Source organism: Aricia agestis, chromosome 5 (assembly GCF_905147365.1).
Source record: "Aricia agestis chromosome 5, ilAriAges1.1, whole genome shotgun sequence".
Classification (NCBI taxonomy): Eukaryota; Metazoa; Arthropoda; class Insecta; order Lepidoptera; family Lycaenidae; genus Aricia; species Aricia agestis.
Genome location: NC_056410.1, coordinates 3,927,777 through 3,954,224, shown reverse-complemented (window position 1 = coordinate 3,954,224; position 26,448 = coordinate 3,927,777). Strand labels below are relative to the sequence as shown.

At 37.0% G+C, this 26,448-nt stretch overlaps 2 protein-coding genes across 2 annotated transcripts; one reads left to right on the top strand and one right to left on the bottom strand.

The window, feature by feature from the left end:
• Positions 1 to 388: 388 nt before the first annotated feature.
• Positions 389 to 7,881, top strand: LOC121726824 (isocitrate dehydrogenase [NAD] subunit gamma, mitochondrial-like). Its single transcript, XM_042114383.1, has 7 exons — positions 389 to 728; positions 1,414 to 1,528; positions 2,037 to 2,188; positions 4,186 to 4,330; positions 4,925 to 5,067; positions 5,731 to 5,882; positions 7,273 to 7,881. The coding sequence occupies exons 1-7, from the start codon at positions 490 to 492 to the stop codon at positions 7,491 to 7,493; spliced, it is 1,167 nt and encodes a 388-aa protein (XP_041970317.1). The 5' UTR covers positions 389 to 489; the 3' UTR covers positions 7,494 to 7,881.
• A 3,979-nt stretch (positions 7,882 to 11,860) lies between these two features.
• On the bottom strand, positions 11,861 to 23,321 carry LOC121726825 (CUE domain-containing protein 2). The gene is made up of 8 exons (XM_042114384.1): positions 23,230 to 23,321; positions 22,927 to 23,098; positions 21,895 to 22,032; positions 21,743 to 21,815; positions 20,855 to 20,972; positions 17,686 to 17,849; positions 13,559 to 13,688; positions 11,861 to 13,103 (listed from the first exon to the last, which is right to left on the bottom strand). The coding sequence occupies exons 2-8, from the start codon at positions 23,090 to 23,092 to the stop codon at positions 13,041 to 13,043; spliced, it is 852 nt and encodes a 283-aa protein (XP_041970318.1). The 5' UTR covers positions 23,093 to 23,098; positions 23,230 to 23,321; the 3' UTR covers positions 11,861 to 13,040.
• Positions 23,322 to 26,448: the final 3,127 nt, after the last annotated feature.

The window sequence follows — 26,448 nt, the reverse complement described above, 5'->3', positions numbered from 1 at the left end:
GCTCGAGTACCAAAGTCATAAAAAATTAAGGTGTTGCCATATAACAAAATTTAATGACAACAAAAGTTTGAAAGTTTCAAATTTCAATGTGTTTAAACTTTAAACTTTAACCGGAGAAACACAAAAAGAATCTCTTCTATAAACATTTACCAGCAAATTCCATTTCAAACCATCATGCAACACATATAGCAGCGTGATTTAGAATCATCAATCATAATTATTATTCTTTCTGAATCTTGATTGACATAACATAAGACATTTTCCAAATCCCAACTTTTAGAACATTTTTTTAACATACCTCTAATAATTGTCTATGGTGAGCATTTTTATTATATGGCAATAATGATTTGACATTGACAGATTGAATTTGCAGCGCCATCTAACGTTTGTACTTTGTAACTTTTTTCGTCTTCACTCTTCCACTTCCTGTGGTTATCCAACAAATTTGTGCACCTTCTGTAAAATAAATAGCAAAAAACCTAAAACAGGATGGCTGTGAGGCTCCTTTCAAAGGTTAAGATTTTGCCGGAGTTAAGAGGAGTGGCATACCTCAGTTCAGCACCTGCCCCAGCTCAGCTGTCCGACTTTGACATGCAACACAAGACCCCAGTGATAAGGAAGCAAAAGAACATCCCAAAGGCCCAATACGGTGGAAGGCATGCTGTTACTATGTTACCTGGAGGAGGTATCGGACCTGAATGTATGGGCTACGTCAGGGAAATTTTCAAGTGAGTATTGTTGGATCTAAAATTACACTGGATACATTTATAACAACCTCATATTATAACAGCTGATACTAGAAAATTGACTCCAAATTAACTAATAAGAATTTTATAGAACTATAATATTTTACACATTGAAAAATTGGACCCAAAAGATAACAAGTTGGGAAGTCAGGGTGTATACTTAGGGGTGCTATGCAAATAAGACTGTGCCAATCCTGTGCCAAATAATGTCAATCCTCAAGTCCTTCCGGCTTTTTAATTAGTCCTCAATTAATTTAACACTCATACACTCATGATGCAAAATATTTTGTGTATCATTAATTCTCTTTCTAATTGTTTGTTATGCTAAAAAAATCTGGCAAGTCACAATCAATAAGCAGTGGCGTAACTATATGGCAGGGCTGGCAAAATGCCATGGGCCCCCGACCCAAAAGGGCCCCGGCCCAAGAGGCCGTGTGGTCAGACATTTTTTATACATTGTTTTATTATTAACATTACGATTTTTACTGATAGGGCCCAATCAATTTGCCACGAACCCCGAATGTTATAGTTACGCCACTGTCAATAAGCCTAACTTAGTAATGTACATAGCATATTACAAAGTCTGTCTGAATCCAGTTGTCTGGCAAGCCTACTTATGGTTATAAGAACAATTTTTTTCTTGTCTAATTTTTTTTATTGCTTTTAGATATATTGGTGCACCTATTGATTTCGAGGTGGTTGACATAGATCCAACTGTAGACAATGATGATGATGTCCAGTATGCTATTACTACAATCAAAAGGAATGGTGTTGGATTAAAGGTAAATATTTGTTATATGTGTATGTTTAATTAAACTATGATGTATTTAAGTAAAATGTTTAAGTAAAAAATCTGTTATCTTAGAATTAATAACGCTGAACTATAATATTATATGAGCATTGCATATAAGTTAATATTTTGTTGTGATCACATGAATGTGAACATATAGTTTCAGATTACATGAAGCACAATTGAAACTCATTGTACTCATTTGAGAATTCTATAAATATATGTATGCTCAGTCAGAAATGTTTTTACAAAATTATGAATTTAATGCTGTAACTCCCAAGCAGCCATATTCAGCTGTGATAACAATAGACAAGCTATTGTGTCTGGTTTTTCCACGATTGAAGGATTAAATCATTTTTGGTTTGAGTATCACATTACCATTGTATTTCTGTGTTTGTAATTTGTATACAAGTAGATACCCTTTAGAGATTATTGTAGTTGTATTAGAATTACTGTAGTGTATTTGTTAATAACTATGAATAACAATTTCTTATTTACAGGGTAACATTGAAACTAAAAGTGAAGCGGCATATGTGACCTCCAGAAATGTTGCCCTCCGTAATGAATTGGACATGTACGCTTATGTCCTCAACTGCAAGTCTTTCCCGGGAGTTGAAACTAGACATAAGGACATTGATATTTCAATTATCAGGTAAAATTTATCTATGTGAAAAACTTCAATTGTTTGAAATAACAGTATGGAAAAATTTTAGGCATTGTATTTTTAATTAATCACTAGCTGTTGCCCACGACTTCGTTCGCGTGGACTTCAGTTTATAGCGCGCGATGTCAACAAAATTGGTGTCAAAAGCTTTAATAAAAAAACCCTGGTACCCCTTAAATCAAAACAGCTGTGCAGTGTCAGTAGGGTTGCTGAGGATTCCTCTTCCGCTTCCTCATAATGAAGAAGTTCCACAATATTTTGGGTTTACTCAACCGTTACCGCATCCTCATAAATAAAAATAAAAAAATCCTCTTCCGCTATTGCTTCCTCAAAATTTAAGAGGAATTAATGAGGAATTTCACTGCGCATGCGCGTCGCGTATCCATCTTTTTTTTTGTGCGTGTGTTGTGTTCGTTACTGAAGTTCTCCTCCGCAATTAATGCTGGACCGATTTTGATGATTCTTTATTGTGTGTGTTTTGAGAATGGTTTAGATTCATAGTTTGGTCCACTGGAAAATGCCCTTTTTTATTATTTTTTGTGTAATTTATGTACCTAGTTATGGATAGACAGGACAAAGACTTTTGGGTTGGGTCCGCTAGTATTTATAATTTCCTATCATCCTCTTCCTCATCCGCATCCTCTAAATTTACGCGTGAAAATTCCTCTTCCTCCTTTTCCTCATAATCACTTCCTCAACAACCCTATTAGTGTGCATATAATATTTCAATTTTTTAAATTATACTTTATATTTTATGCCAAATTTTTAAGTTTATTTAGCCCCCCAATTACACAACTTTACCCATAAACTACACTGATGAAATACTCAAACCAGATATTATGTTACCACCGCGCGCGTTGTGAAGCTTTCAAATACGGCCCAATTGGGCCGTCTGTTGTTTAGTCTGCATCGAGCGCAGTCACGAACGTGCCGCGTCTTGTCTTACCTAAATAAATTGAAAATGACGTCGTGCGTGTTTCGAAAATGTACCAATTATGACTCGAAAGTAAACAAAACACATGGAATCTCTTACCACATGTCTTGATAGTTGATTGCAATAAATATACTATAATACTTTATCTATGAATAAATACCTCGATTATTTACATTTTCAATTATTTTTTCGAACAATCTCGAAAAATCGAATTTTCGTCATAGCTCAGGCGAAGAAAGAGACAGCGATACGATTGGACGTTTAAAAATAGAACTGTCTCTTTTATGTAAATGGTTTTTCGTATCTTTTGTTTCACTTATCTGTCAAATTTGTCAATATCTGCTATTTTGAATTTGAAAATTGTTCGGAAGAGATTTAAGCCGGAAAATAGTATGGACGTAACAAACCTGTATTAGTAGAATATCATTGCATAAACTATTTATCATTGATAGGTTTAAGGTTACGTCACTGCATAGATAAAGTACTATTTTAATAAGTAACGTAAAAAATAAGTAACGTATAAAAGAAATAACAATCGAGTAAAATTGACAATACGATAATACCACCTCTTATAGAACGACTTCTGGGCAAGCGTTAGCGCGATGTAGGAGACGCACGGCGCCATCTATTTTGAATTTTTGGAACTAACTTAATTTGAACAAATTTACGCATTTTCACCCCCTTACAACGCTTTTTTCCAGTAAAAAAGTAGCCTATGTCGTTTCTCAGGCTTTAGACTATCTGTATACAAAATTTCATTACAATCGGTTCGGTAGTTTTGGCGTGAAAGCGAGACAGACAGACAGACAGACAGAGATACTTTCGCATTTATAATATTAGTATAGATTAATATTATGTAATTGTGAGTTTTTGCCAAAATTTCATGTTAAATTTTTGAGTAAATGTATTGTAAATTTAATATTTGTTTTATTAGATTAAAAAAAAAAATTATATATTTTTTTTTTGTTTATATTTTATTATAATTGTTAGATGTTTTAGTAATTCAATGTAATATAATTAATTAAATTAATGTGAAAATATAATATTGCAGACAAAACACGGAGGGCGAATATGCCATGTTGGAGCATGAGTCAGTGAAGGGTGTAATTGAGTCCATGAAAGTGGTGACCGCCAGCAACTCCGAGAGGGTGGCCAGGTTCGCTTTCGAATTCGCCAGGAGGAACGGCAGGAAGAAGGCAAGCAATTTTCTTTAATATCATACAATTGTAAGTGAAAATTCATTTTGGCTAGTAGGCTCACACAACATTTAATTAAGTGCAAATAGTATAATTACTGATAATAAAATCAATAGGCATGTAATGATCAGAGATCGGAATTGGGTGTGTGAAAATACCTAAAGTTTGCAGCGGGACATAATATGGAGCTGTTACAACCACTTAAGTTAAACCGGTTTTGGATTTTACCGGTTCAGTTTTGTATTTTTTTTTAACATGTTCCTTACCTTTGAAACACCGAACTATAAACATTTACAAGCTGCTTATACAGTTCTAAATTAATTTTTTAGTCTCAATTTTTCTTTGTCGGCCAAACACAGAATTTTACATGTCTGCAAAATGCTATTGTGGTTTTAATCTTTTTTTGACCTGTTAAAAAAAAATATAAAACTGAACCGGTAAAATCCAAAACCGGTTTAACTTAAGTGGTTGTAACAGCTCCATATTATGTCCCGCTGCAAACTTTAGGTATTTTCACACACCCAATTCCGATCTTTGGTAATGATACAATAATACCATAGCCATGAAAATTAATAATTTGGGTTGCAAATGCAGGTAACCACTGTGCACAAGGCAAACATCATGAAGTTGTCTGACGGTCTCTTCTTGGAGACGTCGCGACGCCTCGCCAAGGAGTACCCGGAAATCGAACACAACGACATGATCATTGACAACTGCTGCATGCAACTTGTAGCTAAGTAAGTAATTAGGCTATCATAAATGAGATGGTGTTGCTTAGTATTTTACTTTGCACTAGTCATGTTTATGAAACTAAGGAAGATCGCAGACGACAGACTTTTTGTGCGATCGAGTCTGCGGCGCCCATACAGTCGGCATGGCCGCACCATGCCGGATGTATGGGCGCCGCAGACGCCGAAGATCGCACAAAAAGTCTGTCGTCGGCGATCTCCCTTACAGTAACATTTTAATGATATTTATTTATTTATTTGGCATTTTTTTTTTATGAAATAAAGGGGGCGAAAGAGCAAACGGGTCACCTGATGGAAAGCAACTTTCGTCGCCCATGGACACTCGCAGCATCAGAAGAGCTGCAAGTGCGTTGCCGGCCTTTTAAGAGGGAACAGGGTAATAGGGGAGGGTAAGGAAGGAAAGGGAAGGGAATAGGGGAGGGTAGAGAAGGGAAGGGAATAGGGGAGGGTAGGGAAGGGAATAGGGTAGGGGATTGGGCCTATCCCCTACCCTATATAATGCTATGCTATGAAATGCTATTGAAAGGCTAATGTAAATAAACTTGGCTTAAAAACAGAAAATATGAACTTCTAAACACTGAAAAATTGCCACCAATGTGTATATTTTTGACCCAAGTCACAACTTTTAATATATAAATATTCTTGTTACAGACCTCATCAGTTCGACGTGATGTTAATGACGAACCTGTACGGCTCCATCGTGTCAAACGTGGTGTGCGGTCTGCTCGGTGGGGCAGGTCTGCTCTCCGGCAGAAATTATGGCGACCATTACTCAGTTTTCGAGCCTGGCACTAGAAATACTGGTAATAAGCTTTTTTTTTTTTATGAGATAAGGGGGCAAACGAGCAAACGGGTCACCTGATGGAAAGCAACTTCAGTCGCCCATGGACACTCGCAGCATCAGAAGAGCTGCAGGTGCGTTGCCGGCCTTTTAAGAGGGAATAGGGAAGGGTAGGGATGGGAAGGGAAGGGAATAGGGTAGGGTAGGGAATAGGGGATTGGGCCTCCGGTAAACTCACTCACTCGGCGAAACACAGCGCAAGCGCTGTTTCACGCCGGTTTTTTGTGAGAACGTGGTATTTCTCCGGTCGAGCCGGCCCATTCGTGCCGAAGCATGGCTCTCCCACGTATAAATGTATTACAAATGGAACAGACTTATTATCTGTTACTAGTATCTCATATACTTAGTTTTAGAAGTATATGAGATTTTAACGTTGTTCGTGGCGGCCGAAAAGGAAGATCTTCCGACCGAGGGAGATAGCATGCTCGGTCAGACCGAAGCCCACTGACGTTATTTCAGACGTTGTATATATCTTGCCGTTCTCCGAAACTTCGATAGCGCGATGCAGGAATGTTAGGCGAATTGTGGGTACCGCCACATCACTCCCCCCCCGAAGACCTGTGGTATTCTTCGATGCGCTTGTGTTGTCAGGTGTGGGCCAAAGTTACGCGTGCAATGACCAGGAGAGGGACCCCGTGCTCTGCTTGTTGACCGGTCGTTGTAGCCTATGGCTGCCCCGTTCAAGCCAGACACGGGTTCGACCGGCGCGGAAGCCTAACGCGGCTTATGGTCGAGGCGACCCGGTTATGCTTGATGTCTGCTGACGTGGTGCGGATGGACGGGGAGTGTTGGTAATGATTGATGTCCAGAAGGATGCGTGTTCTTGTCGGTGGTCACCAATTTAACGTTGTTAGTGGCGGCCGAAAAGGAAGATCTTCCGACAGAGCGAGATAGCATGCTCGGTCAGGCCGGAGCCCACTGAATTGTGGGTACCGCCACAAGATACTAGTAACAGATAATAGTAAAGTATACAACAACAACAGCAACAGTCTCAAACTGAAATAAAAGATAAAGATCTATGAAAATCCAAAAGTGACCTTGTGGCGGTACCCACAATTAGCGCCACATTCCTGCATCGCGCTATCGAAGTTTTCTAAGTACGAAAGCTGAAATGAATCATGTGGGCTTCGGCCTGACCTAGCATACCACCTCGCTCGGTCGGAAGGTCTTCCTTTGCGGCCTTCACGCAATATCCCACAACCTGTTTAAATTCAACCCTTCATACAGTCGCATACCAAAAATTATGCAAAATAGCTTTGTGGGCATAAGTGCCTCTAAATAAAGTGGCTTCGTTTATAACAAAGGTCGTGCATTTGTGTTTTTTTTACCTGAGTTAATAATCTGTGTTCCAGGTACGGCCATAGCCGGCAAGAACGTCGCCAACCCCATCGCGATGATCAACGCGTCGATTGACATGTTGGACCATCTCGGTCACTTCTACCACGCGGACCTTCTCAAGCGGGCGGTCAATAAGACCATCAACGTCGACCGAGTGTTGACCCCGGACGTCGGCGGCTCCGCCTCCTCCACCGAAGTCGTCAACAACATCATAGGTAATATCGGCCGCTGCTAAACCTTATTGTCGACTATTAGTAACAAAAATTATTTAAAATTTACGGTCTGCCCCTGCATAAATGCGCGCCGCGGCATATCTTGCGCACAAAGTCTTAAACGTGATATATTGTGATATGCTTCGTTAGGGCCAATACATTTGTCCCCAAATATATTGGCCTTAAATCAGAGACAAGATGTGAGATTTATAACTTTTGAGTGCGGGGGCCGGAATATTCATAATCTCTTTAACTTTTTACGAGTTGAATTTTTGTTATTATCAGTTGATCAAATAGCTAATTCAATATAGTTTTTGTGCCACTGTAACGTATTTATGCCAGTATTGTATTGCCAAATGCCAGAATTTCCCTCCTTAAAAATGTTGAGTAATGTCCTCAAATGGGAAGATGGAAAATGACTACTGTGTTAGGTGCACAAATTTAAAATGTCCTTAAATTTAAATGTGTCATTTTTTCCTTCCCATATCCTCGGCAAGTTTTCTGTAATGTTCAATCAGTGCAAAATGTGACATTTATACATTAAGGGCCGGGATACAAAAACACGACACGACGTCGTTTCACGATGCGACGTCGTGTCGTGGTAATCTACGACGCGCGTCGTAAAAAACTACGACTCGACATCGTACGACGTCGTACCATTGAATTTCTACGTGAGTTTCTACGATACGATGTCGTGTCGTAGTTTTTTACGACGCGCGTCGTAGATTCCCACGACACGACGTCGTATCGTGTTTTTGTGTCCCGGCCCTAATAATGTCATATATTGCATTGAATGTATTAATGTGGAATCCTGTAACAGTAGCAATTAATGTTTTTGTAATGTCCCCTGCAAATTTTGTAAATACTGATGCAGGTTCAGCATCTCATGTTACCAATGTTATTTATTTTAGATTTTAATAAAAAATACGCTGATTGTAGATTTTGTTTTATTTTGCTGAATTTTTGTACGTAGTTTTATGTTTTGCTCAGCATAAATTGTAGCTTGTCTAATGTGCTTACGAAAAATAATAGAACTTTATTATAGGCTATAATTATTATTAGCCAACATAGAATCTTAATAATTGTATTGATCATCCTCATCATGACTGTCAACATATTATCAATGACGTACGTATCTATGTTAGTGCTTCTAAAGCGGAACAAGTCTGTGTCACCGAGTACCTATGTGATGTAATGAATGTATGTAAAAAAGACTGAGGTGAGTATGGTCCAGCTAAATCTGTCTTGAAAAGTCTATATCTTAAATAGTTCGTAAATTGTGATAGATAGTTGTACGCTTTAGCCGGTTTTTTATTACTCCTAGGCTGGTTTAGTATATTTTGATTCATAAGCTATAGTCCGGTCACGAATACACACGAGTATTACCTATTCCTCTTATCTCTTTCTAGCACACAGGCTAATGCTACATATTATCTCGTTTCTACAGCTGATAGAACAAGATAGCAACATTTTGTGCGCGAGTGAAAGAGACAAGAGCGATAGGTCAATGTTCTTTATGGTTCGGGACCAGTTACCAGTACCATAAGGCGCACCGCGCAGCGCAGACGACAGACTATCCGTGACGCACTTTTTAGTATATGGAAATAGAACGTATGCAATTATATGCAGTAAGTTACGCGACGCGCAAAAAGTCCCGCGCGTTACTGCATATAATTGCATAGGTTCTATTTCCACAGACTAAAAAGTGAGTCACGGATAGACTGTCGTCTGCACCGCGCCTAACAAAGTATAAGGTACAGGTACTAATGCCAAAGAAAACTTAATAAAGTAGTAAACTAAATGTTGGTACTTCGCCACTGCCCCTTTCTATAACATGTATTATTATTTATTATTTACAGCCAACGTTACCATAAAGGCTATGGAAACTAACGCCATACTGGTTTAGGTTTGTTTGAAACAAATAAAAGAGTACTTATCATGAAGTTGTTTTTCAATCCCTTTACATGTTATTTTAGGACATACGCAAGTAATTTGTAAATCAATTCGCCAGATGGCTGTGATGCAACATTTTATGTTTCTGCATAATATTATGTTTGGTAAAAATTAAACATCGTTGAGGGGTATTTACGATATATTATTACATTGTATTGTTCACATCAAAGATTGGATATGACATCAAATGCGCGATCTTCGCTCTCCTTAATCTAATTAAATTAAAATAAGAAATAAATGCGGCAGAACGTTTACTGTTTTTATCATCTGTGATTTTGACGCCAGATTCACGTGGAAACACTTGTTTATTTTTAATATAGACAACGAAAGATATAAACGTCATATAACGAAAAAAATGGCAACATCAAATCATTTCGTCTAATGCGGCGGCCGCACATGCGTCTATCGTACGAAGCTTCGTGCTATGAGACGATACCATTGGACGGTACACGCAGATCGTCCAATGGTATCGTTTTAAGCACGAAGCACTACGCAGGTGCGTCCCGGGCATAATTGTAATTCAAGTCATCTAATAGAAAATTAGCTACACTAAAATATTTGTCTAATTGTGGCGGTACGATTGCATTTTAGCGAATTTCATAAATATCTGTCACTATATTTTAAAAACAAACAAGTATCATGAATATAATTCGAGAAAAACCGTAGAGAGAATAAAACTTAAAGTAAGTTTTGAGTTGTATATGTTCGACTGACGACATAATGACGATTTGTACCCTCGTCTCGACCCTCTACAAGCTATCGGCGTCCGGCGCCGCCGCGTTAAAGCTAACCTACCCTCATGCACAACCCAAAACCGAAAGGCAACGAACATTTCATATCGAATAAGGTACAACACTTTTGGCAAACCTCCAAACGAGCACCAATTTTGGCTAAATTGTTTTACAATTCTAGAGAAAATTGGAAATATTCTTTAAATATCATATATTACTTAAATTCGATATAGTATGTGCTTATGTCGTTTTACAAAGAAACATGGCGTTTTTGCGAAAAAAAAAAACAGTATTTCAAGTTTTTACTTTCAAATATACACTGTCCAACACAGTTCTCTTGTTGTACGTGTGGCAAAAAGTGGCAGACGATCAAATAGCTGCCATTTCTATTAAATTATGAAGCTACATTGTTTTATCTAAACTAAATTCAATCTGTCCTAAATTTGATTCGCACAGTAGTAATAAAACTTTTCACAGATTTTCACTTTATCACTTTTCTGAAAAACCTTTTTTATTCGCAAAAACGATAAAAAAATAATTGGTACATCGTACTCTGTCATATTTGAGAAATATCTAGAGAAGAATAATTTATAAAATAACATATTTCGCTCACCTTACGAGATCAAAGAGAAAAGAATCAGTCTGTTTCAAAACTATACACATGGTGTCCTAAAAATTTTAGTCATACTATTATAGCGCTGATAATTGAGCTGCCTTTATGATCGTTAAAAGCATATCGATTTATTGAATTAAACTACGATAAAAAATTTATAGAACACCAGGTATACCTATAACCATTACCTCCTTACTAATAAAATACAGAAGACCCACATGTTGTTTCGTCCTTGTCTAAGGCATCCATTACACGGTAGGTTTTGCTGTCAGTTTTACCACAGTCATGGCTGTAACTGATGGATAACCTACCGTGTAAGAGCGTGACAGACGGTTGTATGAAGTTGATTGACGAAAATCTGTATATTTTGATTTTTGCTTCATCATCAGTCACGAATTTCGAGCGAGTGTTGTCACATCTGACAAAATAGGAAAAAAATTAGAAACGTTTACCTTTGAAAATTTTTACATTGACTGACATACAACTGAAGAGAATTGAGTGACCGTCTAATACCATTCGTCAGTCCATCAGTCAAACATAATTCATATGATTGACGGAATGGGGATTGTCCATTTTTCTTAATTGTGCCCATTACAAAAACATTTCGAGGAATAAGGTCAGTGATGTTATCCTGTATATAAATTCAAAAAATATCCATTAGTTACTTATATTTTTAAACAAATATTTTGACCTTAACCTTAGTTTGACCTTCAATGACGTCATCACTGGAAGCCATACGTTAAATTAGCAATAAACTCCACCAACATTACGTTTTGAACTTTTGGTATGCTTCTCGAATTAGTTTTCACATAAATAAGAGAACTTGTATTCATTTAACACCTTGTTGATACTTGACAATGCTCTTTTTTTAATTTTTATGTATTCAATGCTGCCGGCCGCCGATGACGACGTCATAGATCCGAAAACTTTAAAAAATTATTGAAAAAAAAACTAGCCAATGAATAAAAAAAATATTTAATTTATATACTTAAAATACCCTATTTCAACGAAAAAAAATATAAAAAGTACATGTGATTTTTTTTGACAATGCCCATTGACTGTCGCTTGCATGAGCGTGTAATGGATGCCTAAAGAAATATGCGGTATGGATCTTTTTAGTAGTAAGGAGAATATTAAATAATTAAGACGAGCATCAAAAAACTAAAATACAATAGAAAAAAATATAGTAAACAGTATTTTACTGCAATCTTCATAAGATTCCGAATCTTATTGAAATTATTTCACCTTATAACTTAAGTCGAATATAGAACAGAGGGAACGCATCGGAATGGACGAATAGGCAGAACTTTTGGTTCTAAACTAGAGTATAATTTTAAAACAGTTTTAATTTTGTGCAGTTGTTTTTAAAGATTTCTAATCTTCCAATAACGTCAGCGAATAGTTTTTCATAAACAGCGTGGCCTTAAACAGCGTTTTACTTCATTCATTGAAATTCCACACTGTATACGCTTCGTCCATTCCAATATCTGAACCTAATAATTTACTACATACATAAAGTTTGAATCACAGATCGGGTGTCTCACGTCGACACGTTTAAATAAATTATGATACAATAATAATTGTGATAAAAAACTTAAATCAATATAAAATCTTACAGGATATACTATAATATAATTCAATGGCATTAAAATCACAGATGCGTATAAAAACGAGAAAACTAACGTACGAATTATATTAATAATTAAATAATAGTCAATAATCACAGGTGTCACACAGATCTCGAGGCACGGGGACGCGGAGGGCGGGGTGGAGGGGGGGCTGCGGGGCGGGGCCAACCAGCGCGACCCTACACACGGCCCGATCCCTCTCCTCCTCCCGCTCCCGGCTTGAACACAATCCGTCCCTATATCGGTGCTTCTAATAATACTGAGTAGCCGATGCAGTCTAAACTTAACAATAAATAAGTGAAAAGTAACACGAATAAAAGTAGGTCGGTCGAGGCGACGCTCGTACTCACTAAAATCAGTACTCGAAAAAGCGGGTAACAAAAATGCCGCGTAAATAAATTGCGAATCACGCGCGTACACTACACTAACACTAACACACGCCGCCCGCGCACGCGCGTCGACTCTCGCGCGCGTACTCGGCCTAGAGACAACATCGACGCACACACACACGACACATACGCGCGCGCGAGACGATACCACGCGGCGGGGGCGGGGATAAGGAACGATTAAATGTATTGGGGACATCAATGGTGCGGGAGAATGCGTGACTACCGCTTTTTCACCGTACTGACGTAGATTTAAAGGTTAAGGGCAATGCTGCTTTTTGGGCTTCTTTAAGTGCTCCTCGTCGACTCCAGACTTCGGCACCTGAAATACGAAAAAAAATAGAGTAAGTATTACCTTCAACCCCACGTTTTGCTTAGATAAAACATGATATCATGAGATACTGGATTTAAGCCACAGTCTAAACTCTAAAATATAACTATACCAAATTATATCAAAAATTTTAATTAGTATTTACGTGTCTCAAAACTTATAATCACCCATTTAATACAAGCTATCAAGTTAAAACCGTGAGACAAAGCACGAAACTTCATAAAAATGTTGTGTATCAACATTTTTATGAAGTTTCGTCAAGAGTTTTGTGCCTCGTAATGATTATTACTATAGCGTATTCCCTCTTAAAAGGCCGGCAACGCACCTGCAGCTCTTCTGATGTTGCGAGTGTCCATGGGCGGCGGTAGTTGCTTTCCATGAGGTGATCCGTTTGCTCGTTTGCCCCCTTATTTTATAAAAAAAATATATAGCAAGGACAAACTTACCTCAGTGTACCTCTCGCCCTTGAGCGAGACGATCTTGTTGTCGCGGTAGCGGACCATCTTCTTGGGCTCGAATTTGGGCGCCAGCGGCTTGTGTTCCTTCGTGTCAGAGTTCTTGTCTACGTACGAATATCTGAAGTTACATTAAATGTTGTTTTACTTGTCTATCATCATCCAATATATTATACAATTCTCGTGTCACACTGTTTGTGCGCGAAATCTTTCAAAACGGCTCAACCGATTTTAATGAAATTTTGTATGTATTCTTTAGGCCTGAGAATAGGTTTTTATCTACTTTTTATATTCATACTAGAAAAAAAATGTATATGGCAAAACATATGCCGTTGTTTATTATGGGTTATTTGCCGGGTCAGCTGGTTAAGCTATATTTTCAAAGCGAGTGTCATTGCACTTTGTATTTGTATTGAACATCTGAGCATTTCTCATAAAATTTGCCACTACTTGATAAAATTGATCAAAATGATAAAATTGATCAAAATAGAAAAATTATGAATAAATTACATTTGATAGCGATGTTCGGTGTTATTACACCGAACATCGCCAAATATTGGACAGTTTTGCTAAAAAACCTTTTCATTTTTTCGGCTGCGGACATTGCCATTTTTCTAGCCTGTTGACAATATAAACTAACCTTTATAAAGTTCCTCGTATTGTTACCTAGCTTTCTTTTGATACGTTACCACGAAAAAGTAACACAATAAGAAGTAACACAACACGTCGTTAATATTTGGTATTAAACTGTTAATAATAATATTATCTAGGATACAAAAAAGTAAAATTTTTGTGATTAATTAGACTTACCTAGTCAAAGCAGTCACACAATAGGAAACAACACACGAGACAGTATTGGAGACCCGTGCACTCGTGTAAATACATGCCGAATGAAAATAAATGAAATAAACATTGGTCGCATAAACATTAAAAATGTGACAGCTACCAGCGCAAATAATGCCAGTCTTGGTGGTTTTTATATTTCCTGAAGTGTACTAAAATGGTAACACACAAGGAAATTACTTTTTCGAACTTTTTCTGAGACATGGTTTATTAATTAATTTTACCGCTATTTACTGGTTTTATATTAACAAAATAGCCGAAAATTTAATCTTTTATATATTGAGCAAAGATCAAATACAAAAAATAATGTGGGTTAAGTATATATGAATAAATTTAAAAATATTTCAATTCAAAGTTACGTATTTTAAATTCATTTTTCATACATTAAAAATTATTATGTTTTGGTTTTTTATTTAATTTTACTAGAAAATTAATCATTTACTGTATTATTTTAATATTTTTTGGGAAATTATTAGGGTTGTTGAGGAAGTGATTTTGAGGAAGTGGATGCGGATGAGGAATGGGATGATAGGAAATTATAAATACTAGCGGACCCAAACCAAAAGCCTTTGTCCAGTCTGTACATAACTAGGTGCATACACTACATAAAAATAATTAAAAGGGCATTTTCCAGTGGACCAGACTATGAATCTAAACCATTTTCAAAGCACACACAATAAAGAATCATCAAAATCGGTCCAGCAGTTAAGGAGGAGCTCAGTAACATACACAACACACGCACACAAAAATAATCGGCCAAGTGCGAGTCGGACTCGCGCACGAAGAGTTCCATACCGTTATAGAAAAAAAATAGGCCAAAAATTGTGTTTTTTGTATAGGAGCCCCCCTTAATTTTTTCATTTTATTTTAATATTATTAAAGAACACATACAATTAAGGACTTTGTGAAAATTTCAAGTTGCCATTATTGATTACGAGCAAAAAAGGCCAAAAAAATCAAGTCTGTTGTATGGGAGCCCCCCTTAAATATTAATTTAATTTTGTTTTTAGTATTTGTTGTTATATTGGCAACAAAAATACACAATCTGTAAAAATTTCAGAAGGCTAGCTATAGCCGGTTTTGAGATACAGCAGACAGACAGACAGACAGATAGACATCGAAGTCTCAGTAATAGGGCCCCGTTTTTACCATTTGGGTACGGAACCCTAAAAAGATGAGTGAATGATACAATTCTCGCGCTCTGGCATGTGCGTTTGTGCGTTGCCATAATTGGATACGCGACGCGCATGCGCAGTGAAATTCCTCATAAATTCCTCTTAAATTTTGAGGAAGCGATAGCGGAAGAGGATTTTTTTTTTTTATTTATGAGGATGCGGTGACGGTTGAGGAACCCAAAATATTGCGGAACTTCCTCATAATGAGGAAGCGGAAGAGGAATCCTCAGCAACCCTAGAAATTATAAAACGACCTATGAGTAAAAAATAACAACACATGAATTTACTGAAACTACATATTATTAATTTTTTTCGCTCAAAGTCGTGGGACATGGTATACCATGTCCCACGACTTTGAGCGAAAAAATTGAAAGTGAAAAAAATGTACAAGTGGCAAATTAAAAGAGAAATGCTCATTTATCCCTGCAACACTGAGGCTATAGACTATAGAGCAGCGGTAGGCAACAGGCGGACCGCGGTCCGTATGCGGACCGCGAAAGGTCGAATCTCGGACCGCGAAATATTGTAATGTATTTTATACCAATATACCAATTAATACATAGATAAGATACACGTAATATCTTTATAAATTAAAATAATATTTTTAAGCTACATAGGACAAGTGTGTTTTTTTCTGGACCTTGTAAAAAATTCCCACAGTATCCGGACCCCACCTAAAAGTACTTGCCGACCCCTGCTATAGAGTCTACTTTTTTTCTAGTCCATGGTTTTAAAAAAATAGTAATATAGACATACATACAGGATACGACTGTGTAAATGTGTATGCCACATAATATTAGAAAAGGCTTCAATTTTGTTAAATTATAAATAGGCAAAATCTGGTCATTGCGATTCTTGTAGTCCAGACTTACCCAACTGTAAGCTACCGCCGCCGTCTATGGAATTCGCAAAACGCCGGTTTTTCCAAAAAAAAACCATGTTAGGGGCCATACACATATTACGTCACAAACACAAGGGAGAGGTGAACTCACACTAAATGACAGTAGTTGGTTCAAATGCTCATACAATATACATGACGCTAGCAAGCAACAGAAAAATGGGTAAGGCAAAACTTGAGTGTCATATAAACTATACAGTGTCGTGTAATTTTAAAAGGTCGTATTTTAACAGCATTTGAACTAGATAAAGGTGAGACCGTAATAAGCGTTACAACACTGCACCGCAGTGGAGCGACATGACGTGCGAACTATGCGACATGTCTATTGCCATGGGACGTGAGGTGTCGCGTCGGCTCTCTGCAGAGCAGTTACACCAAGTGCTGTTTCACCATTTTAAATTTTAGCGAGTATAGGTCTACCAGGATCTGATGGCAAATTTGGATGGAAGATTTTCGAAAAATATCCTTGATTATTGGATATTTTTTTTTATATTTGCAAGTTTTACACACAGAATCAGCCACTATAAGGAAAATAAAGAATCAAAATGTTTTATTCCAATTACCCCGGTATTGCTAGAGTCAATTTATTTTCTCACTTTTTGCCATCAGACCCTGGTACACCTATACAAATGCTAATATACAAAATGCAACAAAACCAAGTGATAATAGATTAGGATTAAGGAGGATTAGCAGTGCTGAAAGGGCAACTTTTTGAAAACTGAAAGAGAAAAAATTGCGCTTTCAGGACTGATACTTTCACCGTTAACTGTATATAATTTTTTTTAATAAAATAAGGGGGCAAACAAGCAAACGGGTCACCTGATGGAAAGCAACTTCCATCGCCCATGGACACTCGCAACATCAGTAGAGATGCAGGTGCGTTGCCGGCCTTTTAAGAGGGAATAGGGTAATAGGGGAGGAGGGGAGGGTAGGGAAGGGAATAGGGTAGGGGATTGGGCCTCCGGTAAACTCATTCACTTGGCGAAAGACAACGCAGGCGCTGTTTCACGCCGGTTTTCTGTGAGCCCGTGGTATTTCTCCAGTCGAGCCGGCCCTTTCGTGCCGAAGCATGGCTCTCCCACGGTATAATACATACACACCCTAAAGTATTATCACTTAGTTTTGGAACACCTCGTATAGGTGGGGGTTCATCAATAGGTGTGAGTGGTGTGAGTTGTGACGTAATACACGGACGGCCCTACCTGGCGATGATGCGGTTCTTGAGCTCGTAGTCGTCGCAGGGCAGCGGGCGCGCGGCGGAGTGCAGCGCGGCGGCCGACAGCGCCTGCCCCTGCTCGCGCCGGTGCAGCAGCGTCGCCGCCGCGCGCTCCGCGTCGCCGCCCGCGATCGATACGCAGTGCTTTATCTGTGCACAGAATATCAAATCAAATATTTTTAATCAGAATACATACAAAATATTTTTAGAACGTCCAGTCTACAATGCCTACTCCCGTTAGGTAGATTCTTTATTTTATATATAATAAATAACTTTATTAGGTATAAAGTTATTCTTTATTATCAACAAACTACAAAGGCAAGCTGTCGCTTATTTCATAGTTGATAACATTGTTCTAAAATACAATACCAAACCGTTTCGGGAACTAACCCGGCGAGAAGAACCGGCTATAATAAATAAGTAAATATCATCCTTTACACAGAATAAGTAAATAAATCTCTCGTCATCATCTCTCACCTTTGAACATTGCATGAGTGAATTCTACCTTTCTCTTTCATCGTATATATGTTACGCTCAAAGACCGAAATCGCTCAATGAGCAAAATTATTATTTTTAACAAAAAATTAAAACCGACTTCCAAGGTAAAAACAATAATAACATCCTTATAATATGAACTAAAAAGTATTAAATAATTTTTCCTGTCTAATAGTGCCTTTTTCCGAATTCGGCTAAACCTCAACTATTTCTGTACTCAATCTTCATCATTTTGAAGTCGGTACCAGATAGCTGAATCTTTAGTTCTCTGACAGAATATTTGAAATTTGGAACTGGCACCGACTTCAAAATTATGAAGATTGAGTACAGAAATAGTTGAGGTTTAGCCGAATTCGGAAAAAGGCACTATTAGATAGGAAAAATTATTTAATACTTTTTAGTTCATATTATAAGGATGTTATTATTGTTTTTACCTTGGAATTCGGTTTTAATTTTTTGTTAAAAATAATAATTTCACACTTTTTAGTTACCTACTAACCATCGCGTAAGAAAATACTTCAACCCCTTAATATTAAATGTTTAAAAACCTACCCCAATTTATTTGACAAACTACTACAAAAGAAAGTCGACGGAGCCCCGCTACGCGGGGCGGAGGTTGAATTTTTTCGTCCAAATTTTTTTAAGTATTTTCTCCGTGCTAACGAGGGTCACATTTCGGCCTATCTTTCGACAGGGGTTGATTTTTGAGAAAAGTTTATCTGAGCTTTTATGCTCCCCTTGGCGCCCCCTATCGATTGGTATATTCAAAAAGGGTGGTTATAAGAGGTTAAAGTCTTTTTTCCATAGTGACCCGTTTCCTTCATTCCAACCCAAATGTGTGCCTTACGCTCTGGAGTAAAGGTTGAATTTGTTACTTATGTTCAATTTTGTGGTACTTGAAATATTATGTATTTTGAAACAACATTAAGTATATTTTTTTGTATTAAAATCGCTTTGAAATGTACCAAATAAAAAAGGACATAACGTGATGACTGATGATATTTTATGGTGTTGTGTGTATATTGTATCCATATACAACCATGTGAGTTGTGACATTGGTGACCCTGACATGGTAGTGATGATGATGATGATGATGATGAATGTAATTTGCATAGTAGCATATGCTTTCAGTTCTTAAAACAACGCCTAAACCCCCAAACTTGTATCTATAAGGAATCCGGAGTTCTCTTAGTAGCTTCGGAACCATAGTATACCTTGGTGCAAAATCTTGCGTTTTGGTAGCATATGCTTAGGATGCTTCTTATAAAACCAAAATCACCATATGTTTCCATATAAATTTGAGGAGTTCCCTCGATTAATCATGGATCCCATCATCAGATCACCACTTTTGTGAAAATGGGACCAAATTGGAGTGAAACCTAATATAACAAAACAAAAATTTTGAAAATCGGTTCACAAACGGCGGAGTAGTGGTCTAACATACAAAAAAAAATATATATATATCCACAGCCGAATATATAACCTCCTCGTTTTTTGGAAGTCGGTTAAAAATGGCTCACAACGCGTTGTGGTCACAGTGAAACAGCCACGACGCGAAATTCGCGTCGTGGCTCTAATGAAAACGGCCACGACGCGTTCTGGCAATCACAAAAAGACCATAACGCGAAATTCGTGTCGTGGCTGATATATGCTATTCGTTTTTCTTGATTTGTTCTTGATTGATTAATCGTCCATAGGTATGGAAGATTATAATTATTTGAATTACCACGCGTACTACAAATATTTTTTCTTTTACTAAATCACTGCATAACGTGTTTATTATTATTATAATTATAAAATATCCATAGTTCCATACTATCCGTGCTAATATTATTACTGTCTGCCTGTCTGGCGCAACGTGTTATTGTTTGTTGTTGTTGTTTTTTTTAATATAAGGTAATCTGATCTTAATAAATTATAAAAAAATTTATTTATATAATTTAAATATAATACTACTAGTTGATGCCCGCAACTACGTTGCGCTAGACATACAGTAATAATATTCGTACGGATAGTATGGAACTATGTATATTTTATAAATAATAATGATAAACACGTTATGCAGTGATTTAGTAAATGAAAAAATATTTTGTAGTACGCGTGGTAATTCAAATATAATCTTCCATACCTATGGACGTTTAATCAATCATGAACAAATCAAGAAAAACGAATAGCATAATATATCAGCCACGACACGAATTTCGCGTTATGGTCTTTTTGTGATTGCCAGAACGCGTCGTGGCCGTTTTCATTAGAGCCACGACGCGAATTTCGCGTCGTGGCTGTTTCACTGTGACCACAACGCGTTGTGAGCCATTTTTTCGCTCATTGAGCGATTTCGGTCTTTGAGCGTAACATATACACAGGAAAAGGAATGATGATGAAACACAGTATTGGCAGTAACCAGTTTAACTTAAGTGGGAAGTTTATTATAGGGCGAATTTTGCTAATAAATAATAATAGTCGCTTGATAAACCGCCTTATAATTTTTCTTTAATTTTTTTTCATGTGGCGCAAGTCACGCAGCCTATAATGTAAATCCCGTTTTAGACACGCAAAGGCGTAGGCCGGGCCCATCCGAAGGTTATCATACTTCAAAGACCCTCCAACCTTCCTATCTCCGCCCCTGGTAAATAGACGTAGATACGACAATGACTGACCTCCATGGCGCAGGTGTTGGGGAACATCTCGTGCAGGATGCGGCACTGCTCCGCGTACTCGTCCGTCTCTACCACGCGCCGCTCGCCCTCCGTGGAGCTCTCCGAGTTCGAGTGCGACCTGAAATGTTCAAATTATAATATTATGTACCATTGAAGAAATTGATGCATATAGCGGACTACTTTATTTCGCTGGGTAATGTCAATTGATAGTGATCTGACGGCTGGGTTTGATATGACACGACCAAGTTAAATAGGTCATCTCTCTATGAATCAACATTTCTGATAGCACTTAGGTCCCTCTTCACTTTGGACCATGATGATTGATGTACTATCAGAGAATTAAGTTGGTCTTTTTTTCCTAGGCAGATGGGGGATTAAGCGTTAAAAACAATCAAAAGCTCAAAATAGGAGGCATTTTGAGCGTTTTGCTCGTTTTTAACACTTAAGAGTCCGGGTGCCATCAACATTCTCATACAAACGTAATACCAAGATCATTTCCCATATGAGAATATTTACCATTTGTCATACTAAATTCTAATTGTTCATATTTTTTGGTATGTAAATATTTTGCAGTGAATCTTTGTACAGGAACCTATGTAATTACTATCTTAAGCTGAATAATAACTCAAATATAGTAAATATTCTCGTATGGGAAATGATCTTGGTGTTATGTTTGTATGAGAATGTCAATGGCACCCGGACTCTTAATGGAACGCGGGGTATGTAGTTTGGTCGCATCAAACCCAGCCGACAGATCACAATTAACATTAAATTGACATGATCCAACATTTGGTTGGTCTGTCAACTGCCTAGGAATTAATTTCCTAATATGGAAGAAATGTAATCCTAGGCAGTGAAGTTTTGCATTTTATAAATACAAAATCTTACCGTGTTTGTTTTGGTGGGGGTCGCGCCACAATCTCACAAATATTTTGCAGCTCCAGTTTAATGTCTTTTTCACCTTAAAGAAAAAATGTAGGCATTATAACAACGGCTTTATATTTTATTTGTTTTTATTCTTACTTTTATAATAGCAGTACCATTTTCTTTTGACTTCACATATGCATTATTCCTCAGCTCCTTCAGTTTAGCCTCGAGGTCTACAAACCAGGCGCACACCACAGCCGGGTCAATAGTCTCAAACTCAGGAACATAGTCACTCATCACCTCAATAAAGCCTAGAAAAAACATTTAAAAGTAATATTCTACATTCTTACTGTAATTGTACGGTAACCACGAAATGGAAGGCCTCGAAGAGATCTTCAAAAACAAGATGGGAAGACAACCTAGTAGAGCTTGTCTAACTTAAAATGATGCGCCCCTCTCTCATATTCACAGTACAAAATTTTTCATTTATATCAACTAGTGAAGTGGTGGGGCACGTCCTTTCAAATGAGACAAGGTCTACTATTGGACGCCATTGGAGAAGAGTAGCACTAGATATCTATACAAGCTAAGAGAGACACTGAACTTCAAGACATTTATTTTATCATTTTATATTATTTATTATTTTGAAGCCAAAATATAAGTATTTTAAAATTACCATACTATAGAATAATGTGTATTATAAGGCAATTGATTACAAGGCCATGACTTTTTGCAGAAGAAAAGTAAAGCTATTCTTTCGCATGTAAGTACAACATTATTAGCAGCCATCGCAAGCAATGCTTAAAGAAAAATAATAAGTGTAGCTGCAGTATAAGATGATAAGGCTGGGATTTGATGGAAGAGATTTATTCAGTTCTAAGCATCACTACAAGTTGTTGTTAATTTTTAATACAATTTTTTATTATTAAACAATAATATACAATATAAATTATTATAGTAGTTTTAATAACCAAGATATTTTCATCCATTTTTAACTAATGAACAATTTTGAAATATTAGTCACTTAATGCATGTATCTTCTAAAAATAAATTAATGTAGTAGGTACAAGCATAATATACTATTGATTCTTTTGTTTGCTTTGGTACTTGCTTTGTATCTACTCTAAGTTAATTTTGTTCTTATTTTATATTATCTCTGTAAAGTTATGAAGGATAGCGTAAAGATATTAATTTATTTAAAATACCTTCCAGTTCATAGTAAGGATCCGTCGAAGCCTCGTCCAAAATGGAAATTACGTAGGAGAGTACTATTTCGTCAATAACGCTGAGATTCGCGTTTGGTATATTTTCCTTGATGAACTGAAATAAACTGTCCTTCACCATCATTTCTTTATCTTGTTTTCCATTCATCTTGTCCTAAAATAAAATTCGTAAAGAAATAAAATATGAATTAATTATAAAAGGAATACTTTTCGTTACGCGTCGGTTCACAAATATAACACAATTGAACAACGCTAATTTATGAGTTAAATATATCTCTAGATTACCAGCTACTTCAAAATGCACTCGAAGCAACAATTTACTGTAAATTTAATTGATTTTTCCGCAAAAAAACTTTACGCAGGTATGAAAAGCGACGAAAAATCAATACAATGCTATCTTTTTAAAATAAACATCTGTCTTCTTCTTTTTGTTGGCAAAGACTAAAAGCTATACAGCCCTCGATTTATGTTTGGTTCACATTTGATTTTTTAAATATTTTTATTTTGTAAATAAATACGATATAACTTGTTAAATAAATGAATATAATAATTTATTTTATTATTTACGAGCACTAGCCCAGAAAACTATATCAGTTAGTTGCATTTTCATAAGTTTTATGCTATAAATTCACAATGTTATGCGTGATAGAGTTTTGTATCGTTTATTTTAAATTTTCTACATCGAGACGTTAATTAATATAGTTTGTTTATAATAATTTATTGCTTAATAACGTTGACTATTGCTTTTAACTACGACGACCGAAGAGGTATAAAAAATAAATTCACCTGGCGTCAGCTGATTCCCGGGTCTCCTGAATCAAAGGGTAGGGAGATTCGAAGCGCAGATTATACGCGCAGGGTGGAGCGGAATCGAAAGGGCGCGGTTATAAGGGTGATGACCTGACATGACCTAGCTCTATATATTAATTTAACCTGGGACCGGGATGCGTACTTTGCTATCCTGTTGGGCTGTTGCGCTATATTGATTTGAACATGGGCCCTAGGAGATTTATTTTATTTTATTTATTTATGTAACTCAGGCATCTTGGCCCATATTATAAATACCTTATAGACTAACATACATACAATTATACTAAAAACTAACACTAACACTAAAACACTAAACACGTATTGTCTGCGACGTGGGGCGCGACGTGTTCGGAAGTCGTCCTCGGAACCTCCTGTAGACGACTCCAATCGGCCAGAACACCTCCTTCTCGAAGGTCGGTAGATGGTGCGTCGGGACTCTCACCACAAAGGAGCTAAAATTCACTTTGTGGTGGGACTCCAAGCGCTCGACCCTCAAGACGAAGTGGGTCTTGGTCCTGATTTATATACCGTGTAGGTATATATATTTTTTTTAACGGGCAAAAGGCCCACCACACAGTCCCACCACTGCAACTCCTGTGTCGCCAGGATCAACAGTGGTAACCAACCACGAAAACCCTTTGATATGATCTCAGGGATGCCCGAGGGACAAGCTAAATCTGTCTTGGGACCCGCAACGAAATTAATCAGAAAAATGTAGGAGGAGTAGGAGATATCCAATTTCCCTCCGCAAGCAAAGCGGGAGACAGCCAAATTGTAATGACATTGATGTCCAAACAAAGGGGGAAGCACCACGGGAAAAAAAATTGTTATACTTAATACAATATGCCTACTTCATAAAAATGTAGGTATAGACTATAGAGGATGTATGTAGGTATAAGAAATTTTGTGCACCCCCTAATTTACGCTGTGTCATTCTTTATTAGTAACCGCCGTACTCAGAGACATTTAATTATGATTAACCTACAATTTAATGAAGAGTTTGACGGATAATGTATGGGGCTTATGTCAAAATTTTGAATTAATTACATTTAACTAATTAATGTTCCACTCTGAGTGCGGCAGTTAGAGGACTATGGTACAGTACAGGACCTACAAACTTGCACACACACAAGATGCTCAAATTATAATAGTTAAGTAGGTAGGTATAATACTTTAGCATTCTATTAGAGACATTCTTTATTTTTTATAGTTTTATACATTCTTATACGATTTCCCTAAAAATAAAAGTCAATTGCCGAGGGCCATAATCAGCGTGGTAATAAAATTTTACTGAACGATAATGAATAGCCGTAATGTCAAAGTCGTTACGAGTTTCACTATGTGACATTCGCACTTAGAGAGATTTAATGATTACTTAACTGTAATTTAATTATGATTTTGTAATTAGCTCCCACATAAACTTAAATCACTACTTATACGTTGTTATAAATTAAGTAAGTACTTACCACCACGGCCGTAGCTAGAGGGGGGCATTGGGGGGCAATGCCCTACCTTAAAATCACAATGCCCTACCTTAAAAATATCAAAACCCTAGAAAATCAATCAATTATGATATTTTTATTCCTTCTGCCCTACCTGTAACCAATGCTGCCCTACCTCAAATCTAACTCTAGCTACAGCCCTGCTTACCACAGAACAATAAAAACAGTAGAAATAACATACTTACCACGATTTGTTTACCAGAACCACTGTGGTACTTACTACTTATATTATGTAGGGGTTGTCCCCTACAGATGATAAATGTTGGATGCTGGATGATAGTGTTGATGCTGATGCTGATGCTGATGATAGGTGATAAATAATACGCTCTTGATGCTTAATAATGCTCTGCTTTATTTTGATGCGATTGTTTAAACATATACAAATAAATTACGGCATTATTTATTAATGATACGGCACAACGTGCGAATTCATCGACACGCTGAACCTGACGTGAAGACATTACCTGTCTTAAATAAAATTTTATCAAATTAAAATTATTTTATCAATGTTTGGGGAAATCCGAAAACAATATTCGAGTGTGAGTAAAGATATAAGTTGGAAGCCGGCTACATGAAGCAGCAGACGTGAGACGACGTGTCGTCGGGACACTTAGTTTCTGTGTATTTGTATGAAAAGTGTCGGTATTTCATATCCTTAAATACATAGAAACCAGTAGTGTCGCGAGTCGCGACGACACGTCGTCTCAGCACCTGGATGGTAAGGTGCGATGGGTCGGTGTACCAATTTTTACGTGCTCCGCGACCGTGCACGTAAAGTCTTTAAAAATAAAACAACATCTCTCATATTATATTTTATTTCGCTTCAATTAAAATTTTAAAATTTAACGAACAATATTTATATCCTTACTATAATCTTACACTAACGACTATGTAAATAAACACAACGCCAGTCACAACTATGAGTTCACTGACCATCATACAATTCACAGGTGTCTGGGGAATGGGGACTACCTAACATAAGCCACATCAGAAATCATCTCAAATTCAGGAAATATTTCATGCAGGTCAACAATTCATACAGTGTAATCTCTCCTCCGAGAATGGGGATTGTCCATTTTTTTTTAAACTTTGCTCATTACAAAAACATTTCGAGGAATAAGGTCAGTGATCGTTTTTCTGTAAATAAACGAAAAAAATACCTATTAGTTACATATATTTTTGAACAAATATG

Coding starts and splice junctions, on each gene's coding strand:
- LOC121726824 (XM_042114383.1), top strand. CDS start 490: ATGGCTGTGAGGCTCCTTTCAAAGGTTAAGATTTTGCCGGAGTTAAGA. Junction 729..1,413: donor TACGTCAGGGAAATTTTCAA/GTGAGTATTGTT, acceptor TATTGCTTTTAG/ATATATTGGTGCACCTATTG. Junction 5,883..7,272: donor GCCTGGCACTAGAAATACTG/GTAATAAGCTTT, acceptor TCTGTGTTCCAG/GTACGGCCATAGCCGGCAAG.
- LOC121726825 (XM_042114384.1), bottom strand. CDS start 23,092: ATGAATGGAAAACAAGATAAAGAAATGATGGTGAAGGACAGTTTATTT. Junction 22,033..22,926: donor TCCTTACTATGAACTGGAAG/GTATTTTAAATA, acceptor TGTTTTTTCTAG/GCTTTATTGAGGTGATGAGT. Junction 20,973..21,742: donor CCCCCACCAAAACAAACACG/GTAAGATTTTGT, acceptor TGAACATTTCAG/GTCGCACTCGAACTCGGAGA.